This window comes from Notamacropus eugenii, chromosome Y, assembly GCF_028372415.1.
Source record: "Notamacropus eugenii isolate mMacEug1 chromosome Y, mMacEug1.pri_v2, whole genome shotgun sequence".
Lineage (NCBI taxonomy): Eukaryota > Metazoa > Chordata > Mammalia > Diprotodontia > Macropodidae > Notamacropus > Notamacropus eugenii.
Genome location: NC_092880.1, coordinates 11171691 through 11199448, shown reverse-complemented (window position 1 = coordinate 11199448; position 27758 = coordinate 11171691). Strand labels below are relative to the sequence as shown.

Below are 27758 nucleotides of genomic sequence, written 5' to 3'. Positions count from 1 at the left end.
TGAAGTTACTCTCCCTCACTGAAAATACTCACATGAAGTTTGGATAACCATGAATTGTGGATGTTTTATAGGGGTATCAAGCAGCAGTGGGACTCAGCAGCCCCCTGGGTGTCTGAGCAGCCTTTTAAGGCTTGCACTGTTCACCTCCTAGTGTGAGGAAAGGGGCTAGAAAAGGTCTCTAAACACTGCCTGCTTACCCAACCCTGGCCTGATTACCGCAGTGGTCAGGGAATCCTACTATGCGGTCAAAACACACACAAAAAAGTATATTTTATGGAGAACCCACATGGTGGCCAGAAGAAGCAAAATGATACCAAAAAAAAGAAAAAAAATCTTAACTGACAACATGAAATAGAAGAAAACATTATCTGACTTAAAATAGATGAAACTTGAATCAGAATGCCATAATTTACTGTAGATTTGGAAAATGTTAATTATCCTTAACTATAAAGTGATGATAACACTTTCCCTAATTATCCCTAACCATTATTGTGGTTATCACATATTGGATTGTGAAACCATTTTTAAAAACTGCAAAGCAAAATAGACATATAAAGAACTTTTTGTGCTTCACTATAAGTTATAGCATCCTGAGTCAAATCCTTCCATGCAACTACTTGTTAAGAAAATAGTTGACATAAATTGTTCACTAGTCCTTCAAATACAATTTTTTTTTTCAATTTGGTATGCTTTTTTTCCAGATTTTACTTATTTTAGGACTAGAATAAACATATATTACAAACATATTGTTATGATTCTCCAGACAATCTGGGAGTCAATATTTTAAAATTGGTGACCTTGACATGGATATGATAGCAAGGAATTTAAGTCAGTAACATATATTGAAGTGCTATATCAATATATATGAAACATATACACATGTGTAAACACAGATATGTGCAAACATGAAATACATACACATATGCATACGTATATGCATGTAAATGTGTGTTTATATACGTGTTTAAATGTATATGCACAGGCATATGATCATGGAAAAGATTTCTTTGGAGCCACAGAAGGGCAAAATTGCCACGGGGAGCCTGCATCTATGGAGTGCTTCAGTGCGCAGTGAAAAAGAAAGCCATGGGGCAGGCAGGATGCAAGCAAGCAATCCATTTATTAATCTGAGGGTGAGGGTTTATATGGATTTTCTACAGGCAAGTAAGCAAGGTTATTCCCATGAGAACATCAAGCAAGCAAGGTTATTCCCAATGAGAACATTTTTAGTTTACTTCTAAAACTTCCTAATCTAGTTCCTCCAGCGAGAAAGCCTTGGGGTACACAGGCAGACTCAGGATGTTCTCATCCTTGCATATCAGGAGTACAAGTCTCAAGTAAAACCAGGAAGCAGCTGCCATCTTCATATAAGCTCCTCTGGTCATGATGACTTCATAGTGCAGGGGTTGACAAATGGCCACATAATGGTCATAGGACATCACTGTGAGGAGAGAAAGCTCTGATGCTACAAATAACATCATTAAAAAGAGCTGTGATATATACCCCAAGAAAGAGATGGAGTTGCTGCGAGTTAGGGAGTTTGCAATTGATTTGGGGACCATGATGGAAATAAGACAAAGATCTAAAAAGGATAAGTTCTTTAGGAAGAAATACATAGGGGTGTGGAGTTTCCCATCAAGAGAGATGAGGGTGAAAATGAGTATGTTACCCATCAGAGCCACCAGGTAGATTAACAAGAAGAGGATAGCATGTAAGACCTGTAGCTCCCAGATGTTGGAAAAGCCCATGAGGAGGAATCCTGCCACCACAGTGAGACTGGCCATGTCTAAGGGTAGAGGATTTTCTCTACTGTCTGGAAAGAGATGGCAAATGATGCGAAGAACCTATCAGGTAACTTTGGTTCAGGTCCACTTTATGACCTTCGATAAAAGACAGTCCTTTCTTAATTTTCCTATTTTTAAAATGAAGTGATAGAACTAGTTCAGAGGATGTTACCCTGAAGGTCAGGGACCTAAAATATTTTGATAAATATATTTTCCTGCAGTTTGTTTCCATTTCATTCTTACACATTTTAATAGCATTTAGGGAACTAATTCTCAGAAATTGTCCATAAGTTTCCCCAGATTGCCAAAGGAGCTCATGAAGCAAAAAAAAAGGGGCTAAGAACCCCTCAAGTAGATGTTTTTAAGACTCTTCTACATCTCAGATTGTCTAGGAATCTATGAACAATACCCTTACCTTGAAAAAGTTCATAATAATAGTTATATCTCTCAGTGGATGATTTTCATTACCATGAAGTACTTTCATTATAAGACCTTTTTTTAGGTGGACAATTCTAACAATATTGTTACTAATTTATATACAAGACACTGGAGCTCAGAAGAGTTAAATGACTTATCAGTCATTATCCAAGGAGTATTAAAAGCAAGATGTTACTCTAGGTTTCCTGCTTCTAAGACTATTTATAAAGTTCCTCTAGTTTATTTAGCTGAGGCATACCTTAACATGCTGCTCCTAAAAGAAAAAAAAATTGTCATTTTAAGATCGTCCTTTACAGAATAATCATCTTTTAAGACTGAGAGTGATATAGATTATCTAGGAATTTTAGATGACATCTCCTGCTCTGGACTGGTCCACTATCCAAGCCATTTTGATACTATAATCAACCCAATAGACTAGAAATGTAATGCAAATGAATGTAGTGTTACGTATTAGACTTCCTCATGGCCTTTTCAATTTCAAGCTCTCTGTTGATTACCACCAACCCAGATCAGCCTTTTTGAAATGCAAATCTATCCTCAAATGGAAAAGTAATTCCCAAAACTTTCTCTTCTGTGTTAGATTTCTTCTGGTTTGAAGAATACAGCTTGTGAAAAAACTGCTCCTTCCACCTCCAAACGTTGCTTTAGATTGTGATTCATCTTGCCCCAGTTAAAACACACCTGGAGCTCAAATACACATATTCTCATATACTCATGAATTATTTCCCAACCTATGCCTCTTGGACCCATTACTTTTTTTTTGTCTATAAGGTCATATGTAATTAGACACTTGTATTTGGGCATGAGGCAAAGAAATTGCAAAGGATAGATCACCTGTAACATTTGACAAGGCTTTTATCAATGAGTTGCTCTGTACAAGCCTCTGTTCTAAACCTGGATAGTTTAAGAATATGAATCATCTCCAGGCCTCAAGATGTTTCAAGTCCATTAGGGAACAAATAGTATATGCAAATGAATATAATTCAAAGTAGAATGGGATAAATGGATGGGAGGAGGAAAAAGAGCTTAGAGAACTGTGAGACAGAGTGCTTGTTTCTGACTGGCAAGATCAAGTGACAGGTTTTTACTCAATGGAATTTGTAGGGAAGTTCTTAGAGTTGGGGGAGGATTTCAAAAGGCATAAATATTGAGGTTGCAAGGGGAGATATTTCATGTATGTTATCAGCATCAACACAGAAACAGTGATGAGCAAGACAAGGAAGAGGGATTGTCTATTTTCTTGATATGAAGATCTTTTGGAATTCAAATATTGATTTTAAGAGGTACAATTTCAATCAAAGTGCTTGTACTCTTACTAAAATGCCCATGTTTTCCCATGCATTTTTCTTCTTGGACCTGTTGTTTATTTTTATTGGACCTCCAGTTTATGTACCACTCAAAAATTTGCTTGGCAATCATGTTTAATTTGATTTTACTTTCTTTCTTCCCTGATTGTGTTCCAATAATTAGCCAGTTTAACTGGATATTTATCTCTCTTCTTGAATCACTTGTTGCTTTGTTTTATTGCAGATTATAAACAACTTGCCAAATCCTAATCCTTAGTTACTTCAGCCACTCACCTCTTATAATTTTACTAATGTACTGCTGGATAGAGCTGATCAAAGTCACAAAACTCTATTGACTGAGTTCACTACCATTTTATGCCAGAGAATTGCAACTGTTCCTTTTGGCTTTTCCTAAACTTATGTTCTCTCCTGGTATCTCCCATACTTTCCCTCCCAAACAAGTGAAGACTTCATATCATACTTCAACAAGAAAATACAGACCATTGTGATTGAGGGTTACTTCCTCTTTCTTTTCAACTCACAACTAATTGATATCTTGCCCCATTCTCTCCCACTTTAGTTTCTGATGAAGATTTAAAGTAGCCTTGCTCCTGACAAGAGTAAAATCCTCTATGTATACTGCCAGGCCTAGAGGCCTGTGTGGGCTACCCGAGTCTTCTTACCTCACCTCCGAGGTCTTCGGTTGGCCAAAACCGGATGCTCATATGAGACAAAGGACGTTCCAGAGTCGAACAAGAGTTGAGCTTTATTTCAGGGTCTCGGTTACAAGTGCAGGGGGGTCTTCCTTAGGAGGAAGAGGGGGAGATTTCCTAAGGAGGCTAAGATCTTAAGGGATTGGAAGTAGAGGTACAAGCGGGGAGAGAGGGGGAGGGGAGAGAGGAAAGAAGCGGAGCCTACTGTCCTCTTGGCTCCTCATGTGCTAAGAGAGCTTTCAGGCTTCCTCAATCCTACTCAACCTTCAGCTGCATAGTTTGCATCTGAATACCGTGCTGTTAGATAACAATAGTGTGCCCAGATCCAGGACAATCTCGAGGGCGGGGAGATCTCTCTCCCATCACGTTTCTCACGGGAAGAGGCGGAATTACTTGAGCTAGCTCGGTTCACCTCGATTCCCTGCCGTTTCCTGGGGGGGGTCTCGTGAGAGCTCTAAGATTTAGAAGCTCCCACCTTTACCCGCCCGAGACTGTCCACACGGACTTGAGCTTCCAATCCCAACAGTATACCCTTGATTCCATTCCATTTTTAAGGTTTTTCTTCTATTATCAACCTCTTTTCTACCTCTAATATTCAGTCTTTCCCTAACTATTCAATCCTTTTCTGGGTCCTAAAATTCCCTTTATCCTTAAAAACACCCAAATAGCCTCTATAACATTTCTATACCCAGTAAAAGACTTAGAAAAATGCTATCCATGTTTTTTATCTCCACTGTCTCTTCTTTCATTCTTATAAACCCCTTTTAATCTGACATATGACCTCTTGAGTCAACTGACATTATCATTTTAAAAGTCAACGATAATTTATTAATGTTTATCTGATAGATTTATAAAACTCATTCTTCTTGACTTTCTGTATAATATTTGTCCCTCTTGAGTACTCTCATCCTTTATAGAGTTCCCTCTCTGGTTTTTTATTACTTTGCTGTCTCTTGGTCATCCTAATATGTATCTGACAACTAATTTTTAGTTTCTCTTGCTGTATCATCACTGTCCCCTCATGCCCTCTAACTGAATTTATGCCAAAGTTTTTTTAGACTTTCTTTTATCTTTTCCTTTCCCGTTTTCTCAATGATCTTATTATTTCACATGGGTTTGTTCATGTTCCCTATGATGATGAATCCAATACCTATTTTTCCTGCCCTAGTCTTTCTCTCTTAAGCTTTATCATTGCATCGTGTATTGGACATTCCAAAGTGGATGTCCTCTAGCTGTCTCAAACTCAGCATGTTCCAAACACATCCATTATTTTCCCCATTCCCCACAGATCCCCTGCTTCTCAACTTCCTTATTTCTTGAAGAGAACCATCATCCTTTCAGTCACCAGATTCATAACTTCAGGGCTATCCTTTTCATGCCACACTTAGCCCATTTCCCGACATTTAATCAGTTTTCACAGTGTTCTTTCTATCACCACAGTGTCTCCCATGTTTGTCCTTTTTGCTTCATTTGCTAAGCCACTACTCTAATTCAGACATCTGTCACTTATTATGTAGAATAATGCAATGTCTTCCTAATTGGTGTCCCTGTCCCAAGTCTCTCCCCTCTTTAATCCATCTATCACGTCTGCCAAACTGGTTTTTCTAAAGCCTAAAATTAATCATGTCCCTTTTCTATTCATTAAACCACAGAGAACTCACTAATTCTCACAGAAACAAATACAAACTCTTAATTTTGATTTTGGCATGCTTTCTGAAGGAGGACCCATTCCTAATTTCTGACCATAGTACATTGTTATCTTCTCTGCTTTAATCCAATGTAATGTCCAGTCAAAATAACCTTATTGCCTTTCCTTATATTGTTGTTCAGTCATTTCAGTCATATTCCACTCTTCATGATCCCATTTTGGGTTTTCTTGGCAAAAAATACTGGAGTAACTTACCATTTACCTCTCCAGCTCATTTTTTTTAACAGATGAGGAACTGACACAAATATGGTTAAGTGACTTGGCCAGGGTCACAGAGAATGGTACGTGTCTGAGGCTGTATTTGAACTCACAAAGATGATTCTTCCTGATTCCCAGCCTAGTACTCTATCCACTGCACCTAGCTTCCCTTCTTTCCTCATATACAGTGTTCAGTTTCCCATCTCTATGGTTTTGTCCTGCTTATTCAAAGGCTGAAGTTAAGGACTGTTTTCCCATCTCTCCCTGAATCCCTAGCTCCTAGTATAGTGATTGACCTGCTTTGGTAAATGCTTGCTGATTCATTTTTTTATGGTAAGCCTTTCAGTGATCACTTAGTCTATAAATCATAAGTTATTAGAAAGATCATTGTATCCCAATGTGTGGCCTAAGATTGCCTGAAATGCTCAACTTCACTGTTTTGTGCTTCCTTTCTTTTACTATTAAAGATATAGTCTTATTGGAGGTGCTTTTTTTTTTTTAATACTTAGTTGTGATCGGTTACTGGAAAGAGTATTTTTGCCTGAATATTATGGAGAAAAGATATGTGATTTTGGAACTGACTACACCATAAAGAAAGATAGTCCTGAGTTCATAGCAGGATAATTTTCAGGGAGAGGAATGCTCCCTGAGTGGCAAGGAAACAATATGAGTTACCTGGGTGCTAAAACCTAATAAAGAATATAAAGATGTAGGAACTTACCTAAAGCAATCTTCATATTCTCTATGATTTTTACCACACTTGACTATATTGTCATACGTAAGAACCTGTTTAAATTTGCAGATGCAAGTTGTAACAATCTCTCTCCCTTTGATAATATAGTTTTTTAATATTTCTGGACATTTGAGATTAGTTTTGTCAGTTTTTCTAATCTGGGGCAGAAAGTATCTATATTTTGATTACAGAAAAGGTAGAAATTTATACCTCTTTCCATTCATTTCTTTAATCCATTGCTTGACATAAGATTATCTATTCTCCATTCAAGCATCTACAGACATATATAGAAATGGAGTAAGCTCTGGAACATAAAGGGTACTTGTAGACCCAATGGTAAAATGTGCAATTGATGAAAACTTCATTTCCTTTCTTCTAATTTCTGGCCCTAGTAGGCTCCTGCTATTTTCTCAGTCACAGTAAGTATACTGAGCTGGGAAGCACTGGTGTTTTCTTAGCTATGCTTAGTACTTTTCTACTTCAACTGTAGCATTTAGGGTATCAAGTTTCTCAGTATCTAGTTCAGTTCTTTTTCTGAGATTGATATATTTGCTATATTCTTACATCATTTTATTTTCCTTCTGAGATTCAAATTCTCTAAATTTGCTGGGATTCTCTGAGGGTGATTGAACTACAGATTCCTTAGTGATTCTATAGTTGTTCAGTGTTAAGGGCCCTATAGTCCCTGAGCAGCTCAAATCCCAAAACCTATAGCCAGCTTGTTAGCATGGCCCTTGGGAAGTGGGGAGGACTTGATGACTCTATGATACCTAGATCCTATATAACTTATATTGATAACAACATAAACATTCTAGTAATCATCAGATAACATGTAAAACTATTTTTTAATTCAGAAAACGTTTCATATTCCACAAAGCAATATAAATCAATGTACTTCCCCTTTTCCAAACAATAAACAAACCCAATAACAAAAGGTATTCTTCTGTGTCTCTTAGGAAAATGCAGCATACTTTGTTACAACCATTGTCTTTTATAATTCTCCTTTTGTTATGTTGTGATTGTCCTTTGTTTTTGAAGAGAATATCAGGGAAATTATGACATGACTTGCAGATGACTTAGGGACAGCTGTGCAAGGTCACCAGCCTCACTTTCTCCTCCAGAGCCATCTGGATCCAATGACCAGATATTCATCAGGATGACCAGAGATGGCCCATGGAACTGTTTCTCTTTGGAACAGCAATCCTTTGGACTTCCCCTCCCAGCTTGAATTTTTTTTCTACTTAATGGGGCTGTTGCTTGACTCACTTCTTAATGAGGACAGGTCTATTCTCTGAGTGCACATTACCTCACTTTAAGTGAGTACCTGAAAAGACCTTAGCCTAAAAGGGGAAGGGTATCCCATTTGTTTTAAGAAAAGGGGTGTCATTTAACAATCTGGCACAAATATTGCCTCTCTGTTCCTAGCACCCACCACAGTGCTTCATATATACTAAGCATTTATGAGATGTAAAAAGAAGTCATGAAGATATTCACTTTTCTGAAACAGTGAGAGAGAGAGAGAGAGAGAGAGACAGAGAGACACAGAGAGAGACACAGAGACACACAGAGAGAGAGACAGAGATAGAGATAGAGAGTGCTTTAAGAGATGTCTTAATATTTAAAGTCTCACAATATTTAATATTGTGTCTCTTTTCCAGGTTTCTGATCATTTTCCTCAATTCCTAGTTTTTATTCAGTCATTTAATCATAGCTAACTCTTTATGACCCCATAAACCAAAGTACCCCAGTCCCTTCTATCCTCCACTATCTCTTGAATTGTTTCCATGAGCTTTCACCCTCTGCCCTTCTCTTTTCCTTTTGTCTTCAATTTCCCTGAACATCAGGGGATGCTTACCAATGAGTTCTGTCTTCTCATTATACAGCCCAAGTATTTAAGCTTCGGTTTTGGTATTTAACCTTTCAGTGAATAGCCTCAATGAATTTCTTTCAGGATTGAAAGTCTTCTCAAACACCACAGTTTGAAAGTGTCACTTCTGTGGTGCTCAGCTTTTCTTGTAGTCTAACTCTCTTAGCCATGCATTGCTACTGGATAGCACTGTCTTGACTATCTGGACCTTTGTTGGCAAGGTGTGATATATTTGTTTTTTAGTATATTGTCCCAATTTGCCATAGCTCATCTTCCAAGGAGCAAGTGTCATTCAATTTCATGGCTTCAGACCCTATCTAAAGTGATCTTTAAGTCCATGAATATAAAATCTGACAGTGCTGCCATTTATTCTCCCTCTATTTGCCAAGAAGTGATGGAATCTGTTGCCAATATCTTAATAATTTTTATGTTAGGCTTCAAGCCAGCTATTATAATCTCTTTTACCCTCATAAAGAGTCTTCTTAATTCCGCTTCACTCTCTGTCATCATATAATTCCTCATTGTTTTTCTCTTTATGTTTAGTTCTTTTGTACATTACTCTGCACACAATTGCTGTTAGTACTTAAATTAATTTCCACTTAAATGCTCTTTACCATTCTTGTTCTGATGTTTCTAGGATATCTTCACTTGTGTATCATCATTTATAATCTTCCCTTACCAAACTTCATCACTTTTTTGCTCTCCAGCTACTTTTAGTAGCGTTATAGTAGTTGTCCCATTGATAGCACTATTCCAGTAGTTGGGTTCATGACGCAAAGATTTGGTGATATGCATGAGGTCATATTTGCTTCTTGAATCATGTCCTCTATTTCTCCTTGTTTGTTACCTAATTTGGATTTGTACTGAACTTTTTAGCCCATGAATTTTATTTCTGGTCCTTTCTTGGACCCTGTCTTGTGGTCTTCTGAAAAGCTTCTTAACTGCTATCCTTCTTTCATTTTGGCCACACTTTATGCCATTTATGCTGATGGATGTGAATACTTAATTTTCTATCATTTTTGTAAACTTTAAAGCAGTTTCAATAAGCATATATATTCTTATGGACTTTTGTTTCTAGACAAGAACCATTACTTTGTACTATGCCAATATCCAGAAAACTGAACCCAATTTTCTTTTATCATCTTAGGTAGCTTTCATTACCCAAATTAATTTTTCTTTTCTGTATAGGGAAAATACCACCTGCTTCCTTTTGTATTGCGTGACAGTTCTTTCTAAGTTCCTTCTGACAACATTATTTGTATCCATGAGAGTTGTAAAAAATTGGAAGTTATTCTCATTTTGACAACTGTCAGCAATTTCCTGGTGTGTCTTCAAGCACCTGTTCCAAGTAGAAAAAAAATTTGCTAAGAGTACTAGCTGCTTCCCTACCTTTGAGCATAATTATAACTGCCCTTCCTTTATATACCTATTCTGACTCTTACTGAGATTCCTAATAAGCTGGAGTAAATGTCATGTTAGTCAATCTGATAGGTGTGAGATGGTATCTCAGAATTGTTTTAATTTGCACTTCTGTAATAAGCAGTGATTTAGAACATTTTTTTAAGGTGACTATTTCTAATTTGGATATCTTTTGTAAACAGCTTATCCATATTGCTTGAACATTTATCAACTGGGGAATGTCTCTTATTTTTATAAATTTGGCTCAGTTTTCCTATATATTTGACAAATGAAGAGTATGAGAGAAATTCAGTGTAATTATTGTCCCCAATTTCTTATTTTCCTTCTAATTTTGGCTGCATTTGTTTTGTTCATGAGATAGCCTTTTAAATTCTTGTCATCAAAATGATCTATTTTATTTCCAGTAATCCTTTCTATCTGTTTGGTTGCAAACTCTTCTTTTATTGATAAAACTTGATGGGGTGCTTGGTTACATGTGCTTGGGCCCCAACTCTAAAATCATATTTCTCTTTAAAAATCACATTTCTCCCTACCCTCAAAACAGTATCCCAGGCAGTTTCTCCCCAGTCCCAGTACACAGGGTGCCCTAGCAACAACCGTTATCTCCCTTCCTGCTATAGTAGCCAGCTATACCTATAGAACTTATTAGGCATAACTAGGTGTATACTGGCTTAATAGGCTCTGTGCTGGATCATAAAGACGCTACTCACTCACCAATCATATGTATCCTAGACTTGGTCATACCTATATTCTCTTACATTTATCTTGTCTAACAAGACACTGACGAGAGAAGCCTGATTTTTCCTGGTCAGCCCTGACCATTGATTGACTTAGTGATGTTTCAGGCCTAAATCCACACCTCCAGGTAGCCCGCCTTGGGCTATTTTCCAATGAATTTTGGGTAAAATACCTACGCAGTAGATACCAAAAGTGCATGTTCCTTTAAGAACTGACTAATCCTTAACCACTCCCTTATCCCACGCCAAAACATCTAGTTAGCATATTTGGCACAAGTGATACTATAGAATACCCTATATAAACTTTCCCTGTACCCCTTTAAGGTTGCAGGTTCCCTAAGAACTCTTGCCTGCTCAAAAGCATAATAAATCTTTACCTGGACTTGAGCAATGCTTGAATCTGTGAATTCTTCTCCAGATGACCTGCCCCTGCTACCCTGGTCTTTGTGGGGTTCTCACACCCCTTTTCCAGCCCTCATCAATCTGACAGGTATATTTTTCCATGTTCCCCTAATTTACTTATGATGTCATTCTTTATATGTAAGTCATTTATGCATTTTGACTTTTTTTTTTTTTGGTGTACAGTGTATAATGTTGCTCTTTCCTTATTCTGTCAGACTACTTTTCAGTTTTCCCAACAATTTTGGTCAAATGTCGTGTTCTTATCCCCAAAGCTTGGATCTTTGGGTTTCCTAAATACTAAATTACTATGGTCATTTACTTCCGTGTATTGTATACCCAGTCTCTTCCCCTGATTCACCACTCTGTTTCTTATCCAGTATTAAATAATTTGATGATTACTGTTTTGTAATAGATTATGAAACCTGAAACTATTAGGATGCTCTCATTCACATATTTTTCTCATTAATTTCCATTTTGTTTTCACTTTTTTTTCTTTCAGATGAATTTTGTTACTATTTTTTCCTAGCTCTATAAAATAAATCTTTGATAATCTGTTTGGTATGACACTGAATATATAAATTAAATTAGGTAGAATTCTTATGTTTTTAAATTGTCTTTGCCTAGTCTTGAGCAATATAATATTTCTCCAGTTCTATATAGATCAGCTTTTATTTGTGTGAAAAGTATTTTCTAATTGATTTCTTTGAACTAATCCCTGAGTTTGTCTTACTGGTAGACTCCCAAATATTTTAAATGGTGTTCGGCCTAGAGGCCTATGAGCTACCCGAGTCTTCTTACCTTTTCACTGGTCTTTGGTGATCAGCTGGATAAACATATTGAGAGAAGAGACCTTCCAGAGTCAAACAAGAGTTAGGCTTTATTCAGGGTCTTAGTTACATATCCATATGCAGGGTGAAATTCTTCCTCAGGAGAGAGGAATCCTCCTCCTCCCAAGGGGCAAGGATCATACAGCAAGAGGATGGGAGCGGAAGAGGGGAGGGACCCTCTTCCCTCTAAGGGCTCTGCAGAAAGAAGAGAACCTTCAGGCTTTGCTGCCCCTACTTAAGCTCTCCCACCGCATAGTTTGCACATGAATACCGTGTGTGCTCTCAGCCCCTAGCTAATTAACAACAGGTACGCTCAGACCACGGACCAAGCTCAAGGGTGGGATGCTCTCCCCAGCAAGTTTCCCACTGAGAAGAGGTGGAAATACACAAGATAGCCCGTGTTTCATGCCTCAATCCCCAGCTGTTCCCTGGGGGGCCTTGTGAGAACTCTGAGGTTTAGAAGTAGTCCTCACTTTTACCTGCCTGAGACTATTCACATGAAAACTGAGCTTACACCCCCAACAAAATGGAATTTCTCTTTCTGTCTCTTGCCACTGGGCTTTGTTGATAATATATGGAAATACTGATCATTTATATGAATTTACTTTATATCTTGTAACATTGCTTTAGTTGTTAGTTGTTCCAACTATTTTAGTTGACTTCCTAGGATTTATTAGTATTCCATCATATCATATGCAAACAGTGATAGTTCTGTTTCCTCACTGACTATTTTTATTCCTTCAATTTATTTTTCTTTCCACATGGCTATAATTAACATTTCTAGTTCAGTCTTGAGTAATATTGGTGATAATAGACATCTCCAGTTCTTATTGGGAAAGCTTCAAGTTTATCCCCATTACAGGTAATACTTGCTCTTGGCTTGAGATCGATACTACTTATGACTTTCAGAAAAGTTTCATCAATTCCTATGCTTTCTAGTGTTTTTATTAGGAATGAATGTTGTATTTTATCAGAATCTTTTTCTTTACCTATTGAGATAATAATATGATTTTTTAATGTTTTTTGTTATTGATATGTTCAATTATTCTGAGAGTTATCAAAAATATTTACAAGTATTGAAACAGCCTGGCATTCCTGGTATAAATCCTACCTGTTCATGGTATATTAACTTTATGACAAATTTCTATAATCTCTTTGCTTGCATTTTATTTAAGAGATGGAGAAGCTGTCATTTAGGGATTTTGCAACACTTTTGGGCAGAGGATGGAAAGAAGGCAGTTGTTTAAAAATGATCAGTTCTTTGGTCAGAAGTATATGGAGATATGGAGATGATTATCTAGAGAGATGAGGGTGAAGGTGATATGCTACCCATCTGAGCCACCAGGTATATCAGTAAGAGTAATGTTGCCTTTAAGACCTGTAGCTCCCAGGTGTTTGAAAAATCCAAGAGGAAGAATCCCATCATCAAAGTGTTTTGCCAATGTGATATTCACAGAGCTTAAGGCAGCCATGAATATCCCAGCACAATTCTGAATCGTGAAATACAACAGACTCTCCACATATAAGACAGAACCAAAACGTTTATTCAGGCACCAGAAAGCCAAATCCATCATAGTAACAAAAATCTATACCCAACAACAATGCAGAGGATAACACCATCCCCAAGCCTTCCCCCTGCTAGGCTTCCCACAAACCAGCTCCATTAAACAAATCACAGGCAGTCTCTCTTAAACAAAATCACAAAGAAGTTCTTTCACTCACACTACCCAGATGTCTGCATCCTTCCTAGCTTTGACTAGAGTCTGACCAATTTCCTCTCAGCTCTGCTCTAGCTTCATCTTTTTCTGTTCCCTTCATATTCCACCCATTCAGAAAACTACTCCCATCCCAGGCTCCATGTGACTCAGACTTCCATGTGACCCAGGCAGGTCACATGGGCCTATTAATGAATGGAAAAGCTCTCCCTATTTAAATCACCATCACACATCTTGAGGTTGGCCATATTTGACAGTTCTTTTCACCATCCACGCAGATAAAAACATGCAACTTTTAATTGATGAGAGGAACACTCAGTGTGCTGGTTATCAGATGACCTTATTTTAAGTTCAAGGCATCATGTTGGGCACAGCACAATCCTTTTGCTTGCCTCAGTTTTCTTATATGTTAATGAGGAGATTGGACCTCGGACCCAAGAAATAGAGGACCAGACCATGAGATACATGAGTTTTTATAATATGTTGACAAATTTATTTCCAAAGAGTTAGTTTCCTTTGAAATCTATTCATTTAATTTTTATGCATTTAAAGATATTATTCAAGAAAGATCCCATGTACAGAAGGGCTCCAAACCACATGAAAGGCCAAGAACTACTGAACTAGATGATTTCTAAATACTCTTCTACCTTACAAAGAAAGTACAAATTGATGAACAGGATCTTTCTATCAAATTCTTGTACTTTTACTACTTTTCCCTGTCATTACTCTTCTTAAGCTTATTATTTTTTTATTTGTATCTCCAGTTCCTGTACCACTGAACATTTTGCCTGACAATCATTCTGGATCCGATTTCATTTTCTCCCTTTCTTATAGTTAGCCACTTTAACTGGATGTTTATTTCTCCTCTTTTATCACTTGTTGCTTGGTCCTATTATAGATTATACTTTTCTGAACTACCACCCTCAGTTACTAAAGCCATCCACCTCTTAAAATTTTACTTACATAGTGCTGAATGGAGCTGGGCAAATACACAAAACTCTGCTGACTGGGTCCCCTACTAATTTTTGCCATATAATTTTAACTGTTCCTCATGGTAGCCAGGCACTCATTTTGTTCCTTTCATGTTGATTCTTTATCCCATTCCTTACCTTGGCTTTTCCTCCTTATGCCTCCTACACCTTTTCCCCAAACATTTTTATGAGAGAATTCTTCATATCACACTTCATTTAAAATATGGACACCCACTTTGGTGAGATATTTATTTTCTCTTTCGCTTCAAATCACACCTTTTTGTCATTGTCCCCTATTCTGTCCTACTTTATTTCAGTTTCGAATGATGATTCAAAGTGGCCCTTGCTCCTGCCAAAAGTGAAATCCTCTATGTAAACCGTTGATTTTATCCCTCTTTCTAAAGTTTTTCCTCTATTGTTAGCCTCTTCTCTTTATCTAATATTCAGCCTTTATCTATTCTGTTCTTTTCTGCTGCCTAAAATTTCCCTTATACTTAGAAACTCCAAATAGTTCCCATGATTTCCCCTCAAAACTGTCTTTCTATATTGTTTTCTTTTCTCAGTGAAAGTCCTATAAACATTCTATCTACCTAACTGTCTCTCTGTCTATCTATCTATCTATCTATCTATCTATCTATCTATCTATCTATCTATCTATCTAATCTCTCTTTGATTTCCACTGTGTCTCCTTTCCCTCTTTATAAACCCTCTAAAAGCTGACATATGACCTCATGAATTAATTAAAACTATTCTTTCCAAAGCAACCAATAGTTTATTAATGTGCATCTCTGATGACCTTTCCCCAAGACTTATTCTTCTTTTGACTTCTGTGCATATTTGACACTGTTGAACACTCTCTTTACCTTTAATAGTATTTTCTCTCTAGATTTGTGTTTCTCTGCTCTCTCTTGGTTGTCCCAATACCTATTTGACAACTAATTCTTAGTTTCCCCCATCATCACCCCATTGTGCCCTCTAATTGGGTTTATGCCAAAGTTCTGTTTTAGGCTTTCTTCTGTATTCTATATGTGCTCTGTCTTGGTGATCTTATTATTTCACATGTCTTTGTTCGTGTTTCCTGTGATGCTGAATCCCATAGCTATATTTCCTATCCTAGTTGGTCCCTTGAGATTTTTCATTGCTTCATGTATTAGATAATTCAAAGTAGATGTCCTTTATCTCAAACTCAATACATCAAAAAAGTACCCCATTACTTTCCCAATTCTCCAAAGACCTCCTATTTCATGCACTTTCTTTCTTCTTTGTGAGTACCACAGTCTTTTCAGTCACTGGATTCATAACTTCTCTGCTATTCTTTTTTCCTCACCCTTGCCCCTATCCCCACATCCAGTCAGTTTTGAAAGAGTTTTCTGTCACCAATAATGTCTCACCCATTTTCCCCTTTCACTTCATTTGGTCATTCAGTACTGTAATTCAGACAGCTGTCACTACTTATCTAGCATATTGCAATATCATTCCAGTTGGTGTGTCTGTGATGTCTCTCCTCTTTTCAATACATTCATCATGAATCTGCCAAATTAGTTTTCCTAAAACATAAAATTGTGCATGTCCCTCTTCTACTCATTAAAGCTTGGAGGACTTTTATAGAATCAAATGTAAATGCCTCTGTGTGGTTTTTAAGTCTTTTTTGAAAGATAACCCAATCTTTATTTCCAGCAATAATTCATGTTAATCCTCTATATCTCACTTGAAACTAATGTTCAACCTAACTGATTTTCTTCCTTTCCTCTTTTATAACACTACATCTACCATCTCTATGTCTTTGTCCTGCCTGTTCAAAAGGATCAAATCAAAGACTATTTTCATTTTTTTCTTTGAATTCATAGTCCCTAGTACAGTGTTTGGCTCACAGTATGACTTTAGTAAATTATTGTTTAATTTTTCTTTGTGGTTAGGCATTCAGTGATCACTTAAGTCTATAAACTATAAGAGGCATAAGAAAGATCATTGTCCTCTAAAATACAGCTTTAAATTGCCTGAAATGCTCAACTTCACTCTTTTGTGCTTCCTGAATTTTACCATTAAAGATGTAGTTTTGTTGGTCAGGCTCTTTTTTTAAATACATAGTTGAGATCAGGTACTGGAAAGAGTGCTTTGACCAAATGTTATGGGGAATAGATATGTAATTTTAAAACTGGATACACCATCAAGAAAATTACTCTTATGTGGGAACCGTCATAATTGGTGGGGAGACAAGAGGAGACTAAATTGAATGTTCCCCGGGTAGCAAGGGAGAAGAATGAAGAATCTAGGCTTCTAAAGAGTAGAAATGAGGAAGTTCTAAGGCTTAGCAAAGAATATAAAGAAGTAGAACCTTACCTAAAGCAGTCTTCACATTATCTTTAATTTTTGTTCTGCTTGTCTTCGATTTTCACAAAATTTCAGAAAAATGTTGCCATACTTGTGCTTTCCTTGTGCTAACATAGTTTCAATACTTCTGGAAATTTAAGATGGGTTTTTACATGGTTATTCTTAGTCTTAGGCACACATTCTCTCATGCATCTACATTTTGATTCTAAAAAAGTGGAAAATTGTACCTTTTATTCTGTTTACTTCTTCAGTCCATTGCTTGAGATAAGACTATCTCTTCTCCATTCATGCACTTACAAGCTTATATGTAGATGGAGAAAGTGTTCAAAAGTGAAGGATATTCACATATCTAATGGTAAAATGTGCAGTTAATAAACTCTTTTCATTTTCTTCTAAATTCTGGTGGTAGTAGTATCTCACCATTCCTAGTCATTATAGGGTACTGATGCCTTCTCAGCTTTGCTCGCCATTTTTCTACTCCAACATTTAAAGTGTTTTGAAGGAATCAAGCTTCTCAGCATGTGAGGGTGATATATTTGCTGTATTCTTACATAATTTTATTTTTCTTCTGAGATTCAAGGTCTCTAAATTTCCTGAGATTCTCTGAGGATGATAGAACTACAGATCTCCTGAGTGTTTGAATAGTTATACAGTGTTTCTGGTCCCACAATCCTTGAGAAGCATAAATCCCAGAACCTAGAGTCAGCTTGTTAGCATGGCCTTTGGGAATTGGGGATTATTGGAGAACTTCTTGATACCTAGATCCTATGACTTATCTTGATAACACCTTAAACATCTCAGTAATCATTGGATTATATTTAAATAATTACTTTGTAATTCATAAAAATTGTCATATGGCACACAGTAATAAAAATTAATATTCTATTGCTTGCCCAAACAACACAGCCCACATACCTTATAGTAACCATTATCTTTTATAATTTTCCACTTGTTATAAGAAGGGCTATCATTTAAAAATTTGGTACAAATTTTGTCTCTGTTTCTAGTGCCCAGCACATTTACTGATGCATAGTAGGCATTCACTGAGATGTAAAAATGTATATGTATGATGACTTCTGCCAGATGTATACACACACACACATACACACACATACATACAGACACACATATATAGGAGGGGGAGGGAGGAATAATAAATAGAGAAAGATGATATCAGTCTGTTCAGTTTTCAAGATGTAGACTTTTCTTGTTATAGTCAATCAAAGGAGGCTGTTCCCACCCTTTTGGTATGAATCAGAAAGTGACTCCATATTAGAAGATCTGGATATACCCAGGCAAGCCCCTTACAATAAAGCTCGACTCTACCCCTTCCAAATGCAATGGCTCATAATTACTTCTAGGATCAAATATAAACTCTTCCTTTAGATGTACTTTACGTTCTAATCAGAGTGATCTCCTTACTATTTTTCATACATGACACTTCACTAACACATCTATAACTTTGCTCTGGCTGTCCTCATGCCTGGAGTGCTCTCCCCCTCCCCCAGTTCCTGCTTCTCTTAGAATGCCTAGGTTCTTTCAAGACGCAGCTCAAGGGTCACATTCTGAAAGAGGCCTATCTCAGTTCCCCTAAATTCTAGGGTATCCCCATCCAGTGTTATCTTCTACCTGTTACGTACATATCATCTTTGTACCAATGTGGATATTCATGATGCTTCCCAATAAAGATGTAAGCTCTTTGAGTCCTTATTATTTTTTCTTTTTCCTCATAACCTCAGTGCTTTGTACTCTATCTGGCACAGTGTAGGTGCTTAATAAATACTTATAGATTAACTGAATTCCAAAATGTATACACTGATGGACTAGCTTTAATAATTCTCCTCCATGTGAATATTTATTAAATGCTAAGGATTTAAAAAAGATGTATGTGGGCTATAACAGAAGCCATTTTTGAGCTTATAATCTAAAAAAGGAGACAACAAGGAAATGGAAGTGTGGCCAGGATGATGTATTTGGGTTTAGAAAGGCATAGCAAATGTGAGTTGAGTTATCAAGTTATCATGACACTTTTCCCCCAACAAAAGTAATGAAAAGTTTGATTTGATTATTATTTCAGAACTACAAGGTGAGGGTGGGGATAAGAAAGGCCTACATGAAAGGTACAGATGCATCAGCAAGGTAACTGGTGAGGTGCTGTCTGGGGAGTAAAGTTAAGCATAGCTAGAGTTAGTATGTTCTGATACAGTAGGCCATGTGACACACTCACTAACTTGTTAATTGCAGAGATGAAAGGATTAAGTCATCCAGGGCATCATCTTTGATCTGGGCAGCAAGATGACTGGCAAGTAGATAGCTGAGAAACAAATTTTTCAAAAGTGAGAATATCAGTGGATCTTCTTGATCCACTTGGCAGCTAAATGACAGAGTGATTAGAGCACTGAATTTGGAGTCAGGAAGACATTAGTTCATCTCTGATCTCAGACTCTACCTCTGTGGCCTTGGGTAAGTCACTTAGCAGTTATTTGCCTCAGTTTCCCCAACTGTAAAGTGGGGATAATAATGGCATCTACTTCTCAAAGTTCTCGCATCAAGTAATATTTATAAATCACTTAGGACAGTGGTTGACTCAGAATGAACGCTACTTAAATGCAAGTTTTTATTATAATTTTTTCTGTTTAATCTTTTCAGGTAAATTCTCTTGGACATGCTTCTCATTTAAGAGATTCTGAAGTATTTTTGTACTTGAGGAAATCAGTGGAACCTCATCCATGAACAGAAGCATTAGAGGATTTCATCATTAGGAATCCTTATTTCCTTGTGAACCTATATTGCATATCCTCAATGACAGGATAATGGATATAACCCCTTTTTATATTTTGCTCAATAACTGGAGGATCATTGAAAATATTCCTCAGTGCTTACATCTGTCAAAGAAATTCAAATGTTTTAACACATACATGGAAGACCGAAAAATGGGCCTTTTTGATCCACTTGGCACCTACGTCATATTCGATGGATTGCTGGGCTTGGAGTCAGGAAACCCTGAGTTAAAATTCAGCCTCAAACATTTACTAGCTCTGTGATGTTGGGCAAGTCACTTAACCCCTCTTTGCCTCAGTTTCCTCCACAGTAAAATGTCGATAACAATGGCACTTCCAGGATTGTTGAGAGGATCAATTTAAGCACTATCAAGTGCTTAAAACCTTGTGCCTTGTGCATAGTAGGATCTATATAAATGCTTATTCTCTTCCTTCCAATTTTGCTTTACTGAAGAAAATGTTCTACCATAATCTATAAATTGTATGCAAAATCTGATGTTATATTGTATGTTACTTTCAGTCAATTTGACTGTAAGGATATGATTTACTCCATAGTGTTTTCTGTGGAAGCCTGTTCGTTTGACTTCCTGCACTCTACAATATCACCAAACTGGTCTGCATGCTGTTTCTTAAATATGACATGTGATCATCCACCTCTAAGTCTTTGCCTGTAATTACTCATGACTGGATTGTTTTTCCTCCTCATCTCTTCTAGAATATGGAAGTCCCTTCTAGAAACCTTTTTGTTCTGATCAAATATGAGATTGTGAAACCACTTAAAAACTGTACAGCAAAATAGACGTATAAAGCACTTTTGATGTTTCATAGTAAGTTGCAGCAATCTGATTCAAATACTTCATCCATTTTCAAGTCAGATAGTCCTATCATTCCATGTAGCCAATTGTTCAGCCAACAGTTGACATAAGTTTATAAGAGCATCTTTAAATAAGTTATTTTCAAATGAATTTGCCTATTTCCCCAGAAAAGTGGGGATCTCCTGATTTGAGAACTGGAATGCATGTATGTATTATAAAAAGCACATTTTTAGGATGCTTCAGTCCCTTTGAGAGTCACTATTTTAAAACTGGTGAATTTGACATGGGCATATAACAAAAAATTCCTGTCAGTCAACACATGAAGACAAGTAATGTATCAATATATATGAAATATGTACACCTCTACATACAACCAATATCTATACGTAGGAAATGTACACAATATGCAGGTCTGTATGCATATATACGTGTATGTGTATACATAAGTATGAATATATCTGCACAGGCATATTGTCATGGAAAAAACTTTGGTATTAATCCCCCTGAGAAGTATTTCCAGGATATGAGCTTCCTTAAAGCAGTCTTCATGTCTTTGTTCCTCAGACTGTAGATGACAGGATTCAGGGCTGGGGGCACCACAATATAGAACATGGACAACAACAGGTCCAGACCTGGGTAAGATTCCTGGGGATTCATTAGATAAGCAGTTTCACTTGTTGTGGTAAAAAATATGAAAACAATGAGGTGTGGCAGACAAGTAGAGAATGCTTTTGATCTACTTTCTTTGTTTGGAATCTTCGGTACATTTGAGATGATATGAATGTAAGAAATTATGATGTAAATAGAACAGGAAATCCCCAAACAGAATGTCAAAACCAGAGTGACATCAACTGCAAGGTGTGAATCAGAGCAGGAGATACTTAGCATGGCAGGGACATCACAGAAGAACTGGTGGGTATTCTTGGAGCCACAAAAGGGCAACGTGAAAATACTAACTGTGTATAGGACCCCAAACAAACCTCCAGTGAGCCAGGAAGCAGCTACCATCTTCACACAAGTTTCACTGTTCATAATGACTTCATAGGGCAGAGGTTGACAGATAGCCACATAGCGGTCATAGGACATCACTGTGAGGAGAAAAAGCTCTGATGCTGCAAATAACATCATTAAATAGAGCTGTGACACACATTCCCAAAATGAGATGGAGTAGTTGTTACTCAGGGAATTTACAATTGATTTTGGGACTGTGACAGAAATAAGACCAAAATCTAGGAAGGACAAATTCTTTAGAAAGAAGTACATGGGAGTGTGGAGTTTCCCATCAAGAGAGATGAGGGTGAAGATGAGCAGGTTTCCCATCAGAGCCACCATGTAGATTAGCAAGAAGAGGATGGCATGTAAGACCTGCAGCTCCCAGGTATTGGAAAAGCCCATGAGGAAGAATCCTGTCACCACAGTGAGATTGGCCATGTTCTAGGGGTGCAGTCCTCCCTCCACTGTTTGCATGGAGAAAAGAAACAAATTCCAAATAATAAGAACAGTGAGAATTGTTTGGAGGGTCAGATTCCCTTGATTCAGGTTTACTGTGTGACCTCATGCAAATGACAGTTCCTCTATCTGCCTTAATTTTCTCATTTTTTAAAATGAAGTGATGGAACTAACTTTGAGTATTTTAACCTTCGTTTTATGTACCTCAAAATAGTTTGATAAATTCATTTCCATTTTTATCAGTTTAATATATTTAAAGACATGATTGTCAGAAATGAGGCCATAGTTTCCACCAGACTGCCAAAGGGACAGTATGAAACAAAAAAGGGCTTTATTACCTGAAGCAGATGATTTTAAGACTCCTTTATATCTTCAAAGATGTAGGAATTTTTGAACAAGATTCTTACCTAGAAAAAATTGATAACAATAGCTGTATGTCTCAGTGAATAATTATTATCATCTTAAACTACTTTCCTCATAAGACCTCCTTGGGTAGACATTTCTAGTAATATTATTGCCAATATATACACAGGATGTTGGAGTTTCTAAATGTTACGTGACTTTTCAGAACCAAGATGTTAATCCAGATTTTCTGATTCCAAGGATATCTGGAAAACTCCTCTAGATTCTTTTGCTGAGGTGTGCTTCAGTATACTGTTCCTAAACAAGTGATTTTCTTCCAGTTATTCAAGACTGGCAGTAATATATATCCTCTAGCAGTTTTATGTGAAATGTACTTCTATAGATTGGTTCACTTTCCAAGACATTTGGACACCATAATCAGCCCAAGAGAGTGCAATTGTCATGTAAATGAACACAGTGTCATATATTAGACTGCCACATGGCCTGTCTAATTTCGAGCTCTTCCTTGGTCACCACCAACCCAGACCAGTCAGTCCGAAATGCAAGTCTCTCCTCAAATGGAAAAACAACTCCCAAAGTTTTCTCTATTTTGTTGGGTCTCTTCTGCTTGTTTGTGGAATGCAGGATTTAGAAACTATTTATTCCACTGTAAACCTCACCTTGAATTTTGATTTACCTTGTCCAAATTAAAACACTCCTGGATCTCACTTGCAGACACTCACATCTTCATAAATTATAGCTATATCTCGAACTCAATATATCTGAAACCCACCCCATTATTTTCTGAATTCTTTATATATCTTCTGTTTCCTGAACTTTCTTTTTCTTTCTGAGTATCACATTCCTTTCAGTTACTGGATTCATAATTTCTCTGCTATCCTTTTCATCTCACTCTTGTCCCTGTCCCCACATCCAGTCATTTTTCAAACAGTTTTCTTTCACCTACAATATCTCACCCATTTTCCCCTTTTACTTCATTTACTCAGCTAGTACTGTACTTCAGACCACTGTCACTTCTTATCTAGAATATTGCAATATCATTCCAATTGATATCTCTGTGCCATCTCTCCTCTCTTCAAGAAATCCATCACGAATGTGCCAAATTCATTTTCCTAAAACATAAAATTGAGCATGTCCCTGTTCTAGTCATTAAAACCCAGAGGACTCACTAATCCTTATAGAATCAAATGTAAACTCCTCTGTGTGGTTTTTACATCCTTTTGGAAAGATGACCCAATCTTTATTTCCTTCCAGAGGTCACGTTAATCCTCTCTATCACAATTGAAACTTATGTTCAACTCAACTGACCTTTTTGTTTCCTCACATACAACATTAACTCTCCCATCTCTTTGCCTTTGCCCTACCTGTTACAAAGGCAGAAATCAAAGACTGTTTTCACTTTTGTCTTTGTATGGATAGGCCCTATTATAGTGATTGAAGCACAATATGACTTTAGTAAGTTATTCTTGATTGTTTTTTCTTGATTAAACATTTAGTGATCTTTTAGTGTATAAACCATAAAAGGCATTTGAAACCTCATTGTACTCCCAAATGTAGCCTTAAAATTCCCTGAAGTGTTCAACTTCACTCTTTTGTGGTTCCTGAATTTTACCATTGAAGATGTAGTTTTCTTGGTCAGGTTCTTTTTTTTTTTTTTTTTCTTTTAGCACTTACTTAAGATCGGGTACTAGAAAGTGTGTTTTGAGCAAATGTTATGGGGAACAGGTACGCAATTTTGGAACTGGCTAATAAAGAAAATTAGTCATGAGTGCGTATGGTAATAATTGGGGAAGGAAGTATAGACTAAACTGAATGTTCACTGGAGAGCAAGGGGGCAACTTTAGGGATCTGAGCTCCTAAAGAGTAGAAAAGAGGGGCTTCTAAAGCTTAGTAAAATATAAAGAAGTAGAAGCTTACCTAAAGCAGTTTTCACATTCTTTTTAATTTTGGCCCAAGTTGGCTTTGATTTTCATAAAAGTTGTCATGCTCTGCTTGCGCCAATTTAGTTCTTAATATTTCTGGAAATTTAAAACTGTGTATAGTGAAAGGAGTGGTGGAAGAACAGTGGATAAAAATTGCAGAGAGGCAATGTTTGGTCTAATGTGAATAAAGTATCGGAATGTTTAGCCTCGAATGAAGTTACACTCTCTCACTGAACATACTCACATGAAGTCTGGATGGCTAGGAATTACAGATATTTTATATAGAAGCCAAGTTCAGGTACAGGTGACCTTTGGTGATCTTCCAATTCTGGATTTCTGTGCTTAAGTTCTAAATTTCAAGGTAAAATTATGAGGCCACCACTTATCTCAAAGGAAATTAATTATTTGGAAATGATATATTTAAATCATCAAATCATCTCTTATTGTAGACCTTGAAGGAACTTAGTTTTCTTAAATATAAAATGGTGATAATACCTTGCCTTACTATTCTTTACTGCTATTGTGCTGATCAAATGTGAGGTTGTGAAACCAATTAAAATATAGGGTAAAATAGACTTATAAAGCCCTTTTGATATTTCACTGCAAGTTGTAGCAACCGGATTCAAATACTTCATCTATTTTCAAGTCAGATGGTAATTTCTGTTATTGCATGTAGCCAACTGTTCAGCACCTGTTGACATAAGTTGATAAGAGGATCTTCAAATATGTTATCTTCTAATAAATTCATCTTTCCCCCATTCAAATGGTGATCTCTTCATTTGAGGACTGGAATGCATGTACATACTACAAAAAGTACATTTTTATGATGCTCCAGGCCCTTTGAGGATCACTTTTTAAATTGTTGAGGTTGACAGGGGCATATAAACAAAGAATTCAAGTCAGTAAACACAAAAAGAGAAGTGATATATCAATATATATGAAATATGTACACCTATACAAGCACATAAATATGTGTACATAGGAAATGTATGGAAATGTATACAATATATATGCTTTCATGTGTGTGTGTGTATATATATATATGTGTGTGTGTGTGTGTGTGTACATAAGTATGAATTTATCTGCACAGGCATATAATCATGGGAAAAGCTTTAGTATTAATCCTTTGAGAAGTATTTCCAGGCTATAAGCTTCCTCAAAGCAGTTTTCATGTCCTTGTTCTTCAGGCTATATATACATCACAGAGTTCAGGGTTGGAGGCATCACTGTATAGAACATGGAAAACAACAGGTCCACAACTGGGTCATATTTCTGGGGTGTCATTAGATAAGCAATGTCAACTGTTTTGATAAAAAACATGAAAACAATGAGGTGGAGCAGGCAAGTGGAGAATCTTTTAATCTACTTTCTTCGGCTGGAATCTTCAGCACAGTTGAGATGATGTGACCGTAAGAAATTGTGATGTAAATAGAGCAGAAAATCCCTAAAGTGGATGCCAAAACCAGAGTGACATCAAGTGCAAGGTGTGAATCAGAACAGGACATCCTGAGCAAGGCAGGGACATCACAGAAAAACTGGTGGATCTCTTTGGAGCCACAAAAGGTCAAAGTGAAAGTACTAATTGTGTATATGACCCCAAACAAACCTCCAGTGAGTCAGAAAGTAGCTGCCATCTTCACACAAGTTTCACTGGTCATAATGACTTCATAGTGCAGAGGGTGACAGATGGCCACATAGCAGTCATACACCATCACTGTGAGGAGAAAATGCTCTGATCCTACTGACAACATCATTAAAAAGAGCTGTGACACGTGCCCCCCTAAAAAGAGATGGGGTAGCTGTGGTTCAGGGAGTCTGCAGTTGATTTGGGGGCTGTGACAGAAACAAGACAAAGATCTAAAAAGGACAGATTCTTTAGAAAGAAGTACAGGTGAATGTGGAGTTTCCCATCAAGAGAGATGAAGGTGAAGATGAGCAGGTTTCCCATCAGAGCCACCAGGTAGATCAGCAAGAAGAGGATGGCATGTAAGACCTGCAGCTCCCAGGTGTTGGAAAAGCCCATGAGGAAGAATCCTGTCACTACAGTGAGATTGGCCATGTTCTAGGGGTGGAGTGCTCTCTGCACTGCCTGCATGGAGAAAAGAAACAAATTCCAAATAATGGGAAGAGTCATTATTTTGAAGGTCAGATTCCCTTGTTTCAGGCTTACTGTGTGACATTGGGTAAATGGCAGTTCCTCTATCTTCACTCATTTTCTCATTTTAAATGAAGCGATGGAACTAGTTCTGAGGATTTTAACCTAACCTTCATGTGTCTAAAATATTTTGATAAATTCATTTCCGTTTGAATGTGTTTTATATATTTAAAGATGTGATTCTCAGAAATCAGGTCATAGACTTTACTAGACTGCCAAAGGTGCCCATGAAATCATAAAAGGCCATAACACCTGAAGCAGATGACTTTTAAGGCTCTTTTATATCCTAGAGAATCTAGGAAATTTTGAACAAAATATTTACATTGAAAAAATTGAGAACAATACCTCTGTCTCTCAGTGGATAATTTTTATCTTCCTCTTTGGGTAGACAATTATAGTAATATTAATGGCAATCTAAACACAGAACATTGGAGCTCAGAAACGTTATATGACTTTTCAGTTTTTATACAAGCAGTGTCAGAACCAAGATGCCATTCCAGGTTTTCTCATTCCAAAGGTGTCTCAAAAGCTTCTCTAAGTTCCTTTGCTGAGGTATGCCTTAATATGCTGTTCCTAAACAAATGATTGTCTTTCCATTCTTGAAGACTGGCAGTGATTTCTCCTTTCTTTTCAAGTCACAACTTTTTGTCATTGTCCCCAATTTTCTACTGCTTTATTACAATTCCTAATGATGATTCAATGTGCCCTTGCTCCTGGCAAAAGTGTAATCCTCTATATATACCTTTGGTTCTATCCTCCTTTCTAAGATTTTTCCTCTGTTGTTAGCCTCTTCCCTTTCTCTAATATTCAGGCCTTATCTATTTTATCCTTTTCTGTGGCCTAAACTTTCCCTTATACTTAGAAACCCCTAAATAGGTCAATCGATTCACTACAAAACTATCTTTCCATATTGTTTTTTTCTCAGTGAAAGTCCCCAAAAGATTCTCTCCCTTTCTCTCTATCATCTTTTAACTTATGTTGCCTCTCCTTTCCCTCTTTATAAACCCTCTAAAATGTGACATATGGCGTCATGATTGAACTAAAACAATGTTTTCTATAGCAACCAATAATTATTTAATGTGCAGCTCTGATGACTTTCCCCCAAGACGTATTCTTCTCTTGACTTCTGTGCAATATTTGACACT

At 37.0% G+C, this 27758-nt stretch overlaps 1 protein-coding gene and 1 long non-coding RNA gene across 3 annotated transcripts in view; one reads left to right on the top strand and one right to left on the bottom strand.

Moving 5' to 3' along the window:
- The window catches only part of LOC140516659 (uncharacterized), a 104776-nt gene extending 84212 nt beyond the window's left edge, over positions 1–20564 (top strand). For both annotated transcript variants that reach the window (XR_011971414.1, XR_011971413.1), the window contains one exon: positions 19779–20564. This is a non-coding gene — a long non-coding RNA (uncharacterized lncRNA). The remainder of the gene's footprint in view (positions 1–19778) is intronic.
- A 621-nt stretch (positions 20565–21185) lies between these two features.
- LOC140516658 (olfactory receptor 14A2-like) lies at positions 21186–22155 on the bottom strand. The gene has a single exon (XM_072627656.1). The coding sequence runs from the start codon at positions 22153–22155 to the stop codon at positions 21199–21201; it is 957 nt and encodes a 318-aa protein (XP_072483757.1). The 3' UTR covers positions 21186–21198.
- Between the last annotated feature and the right edge of the window lie 5603 nt (positions 22156–27758).

Coding starts and splice junctions, on each gene's coding strand:
- LOC140516658 (XM_072627656.1), bottom strand. CDS start 22,155: ATGGCCAATCTCACTGTGGTGACAGGATTCTTCCTCATGGGCTTTTCC.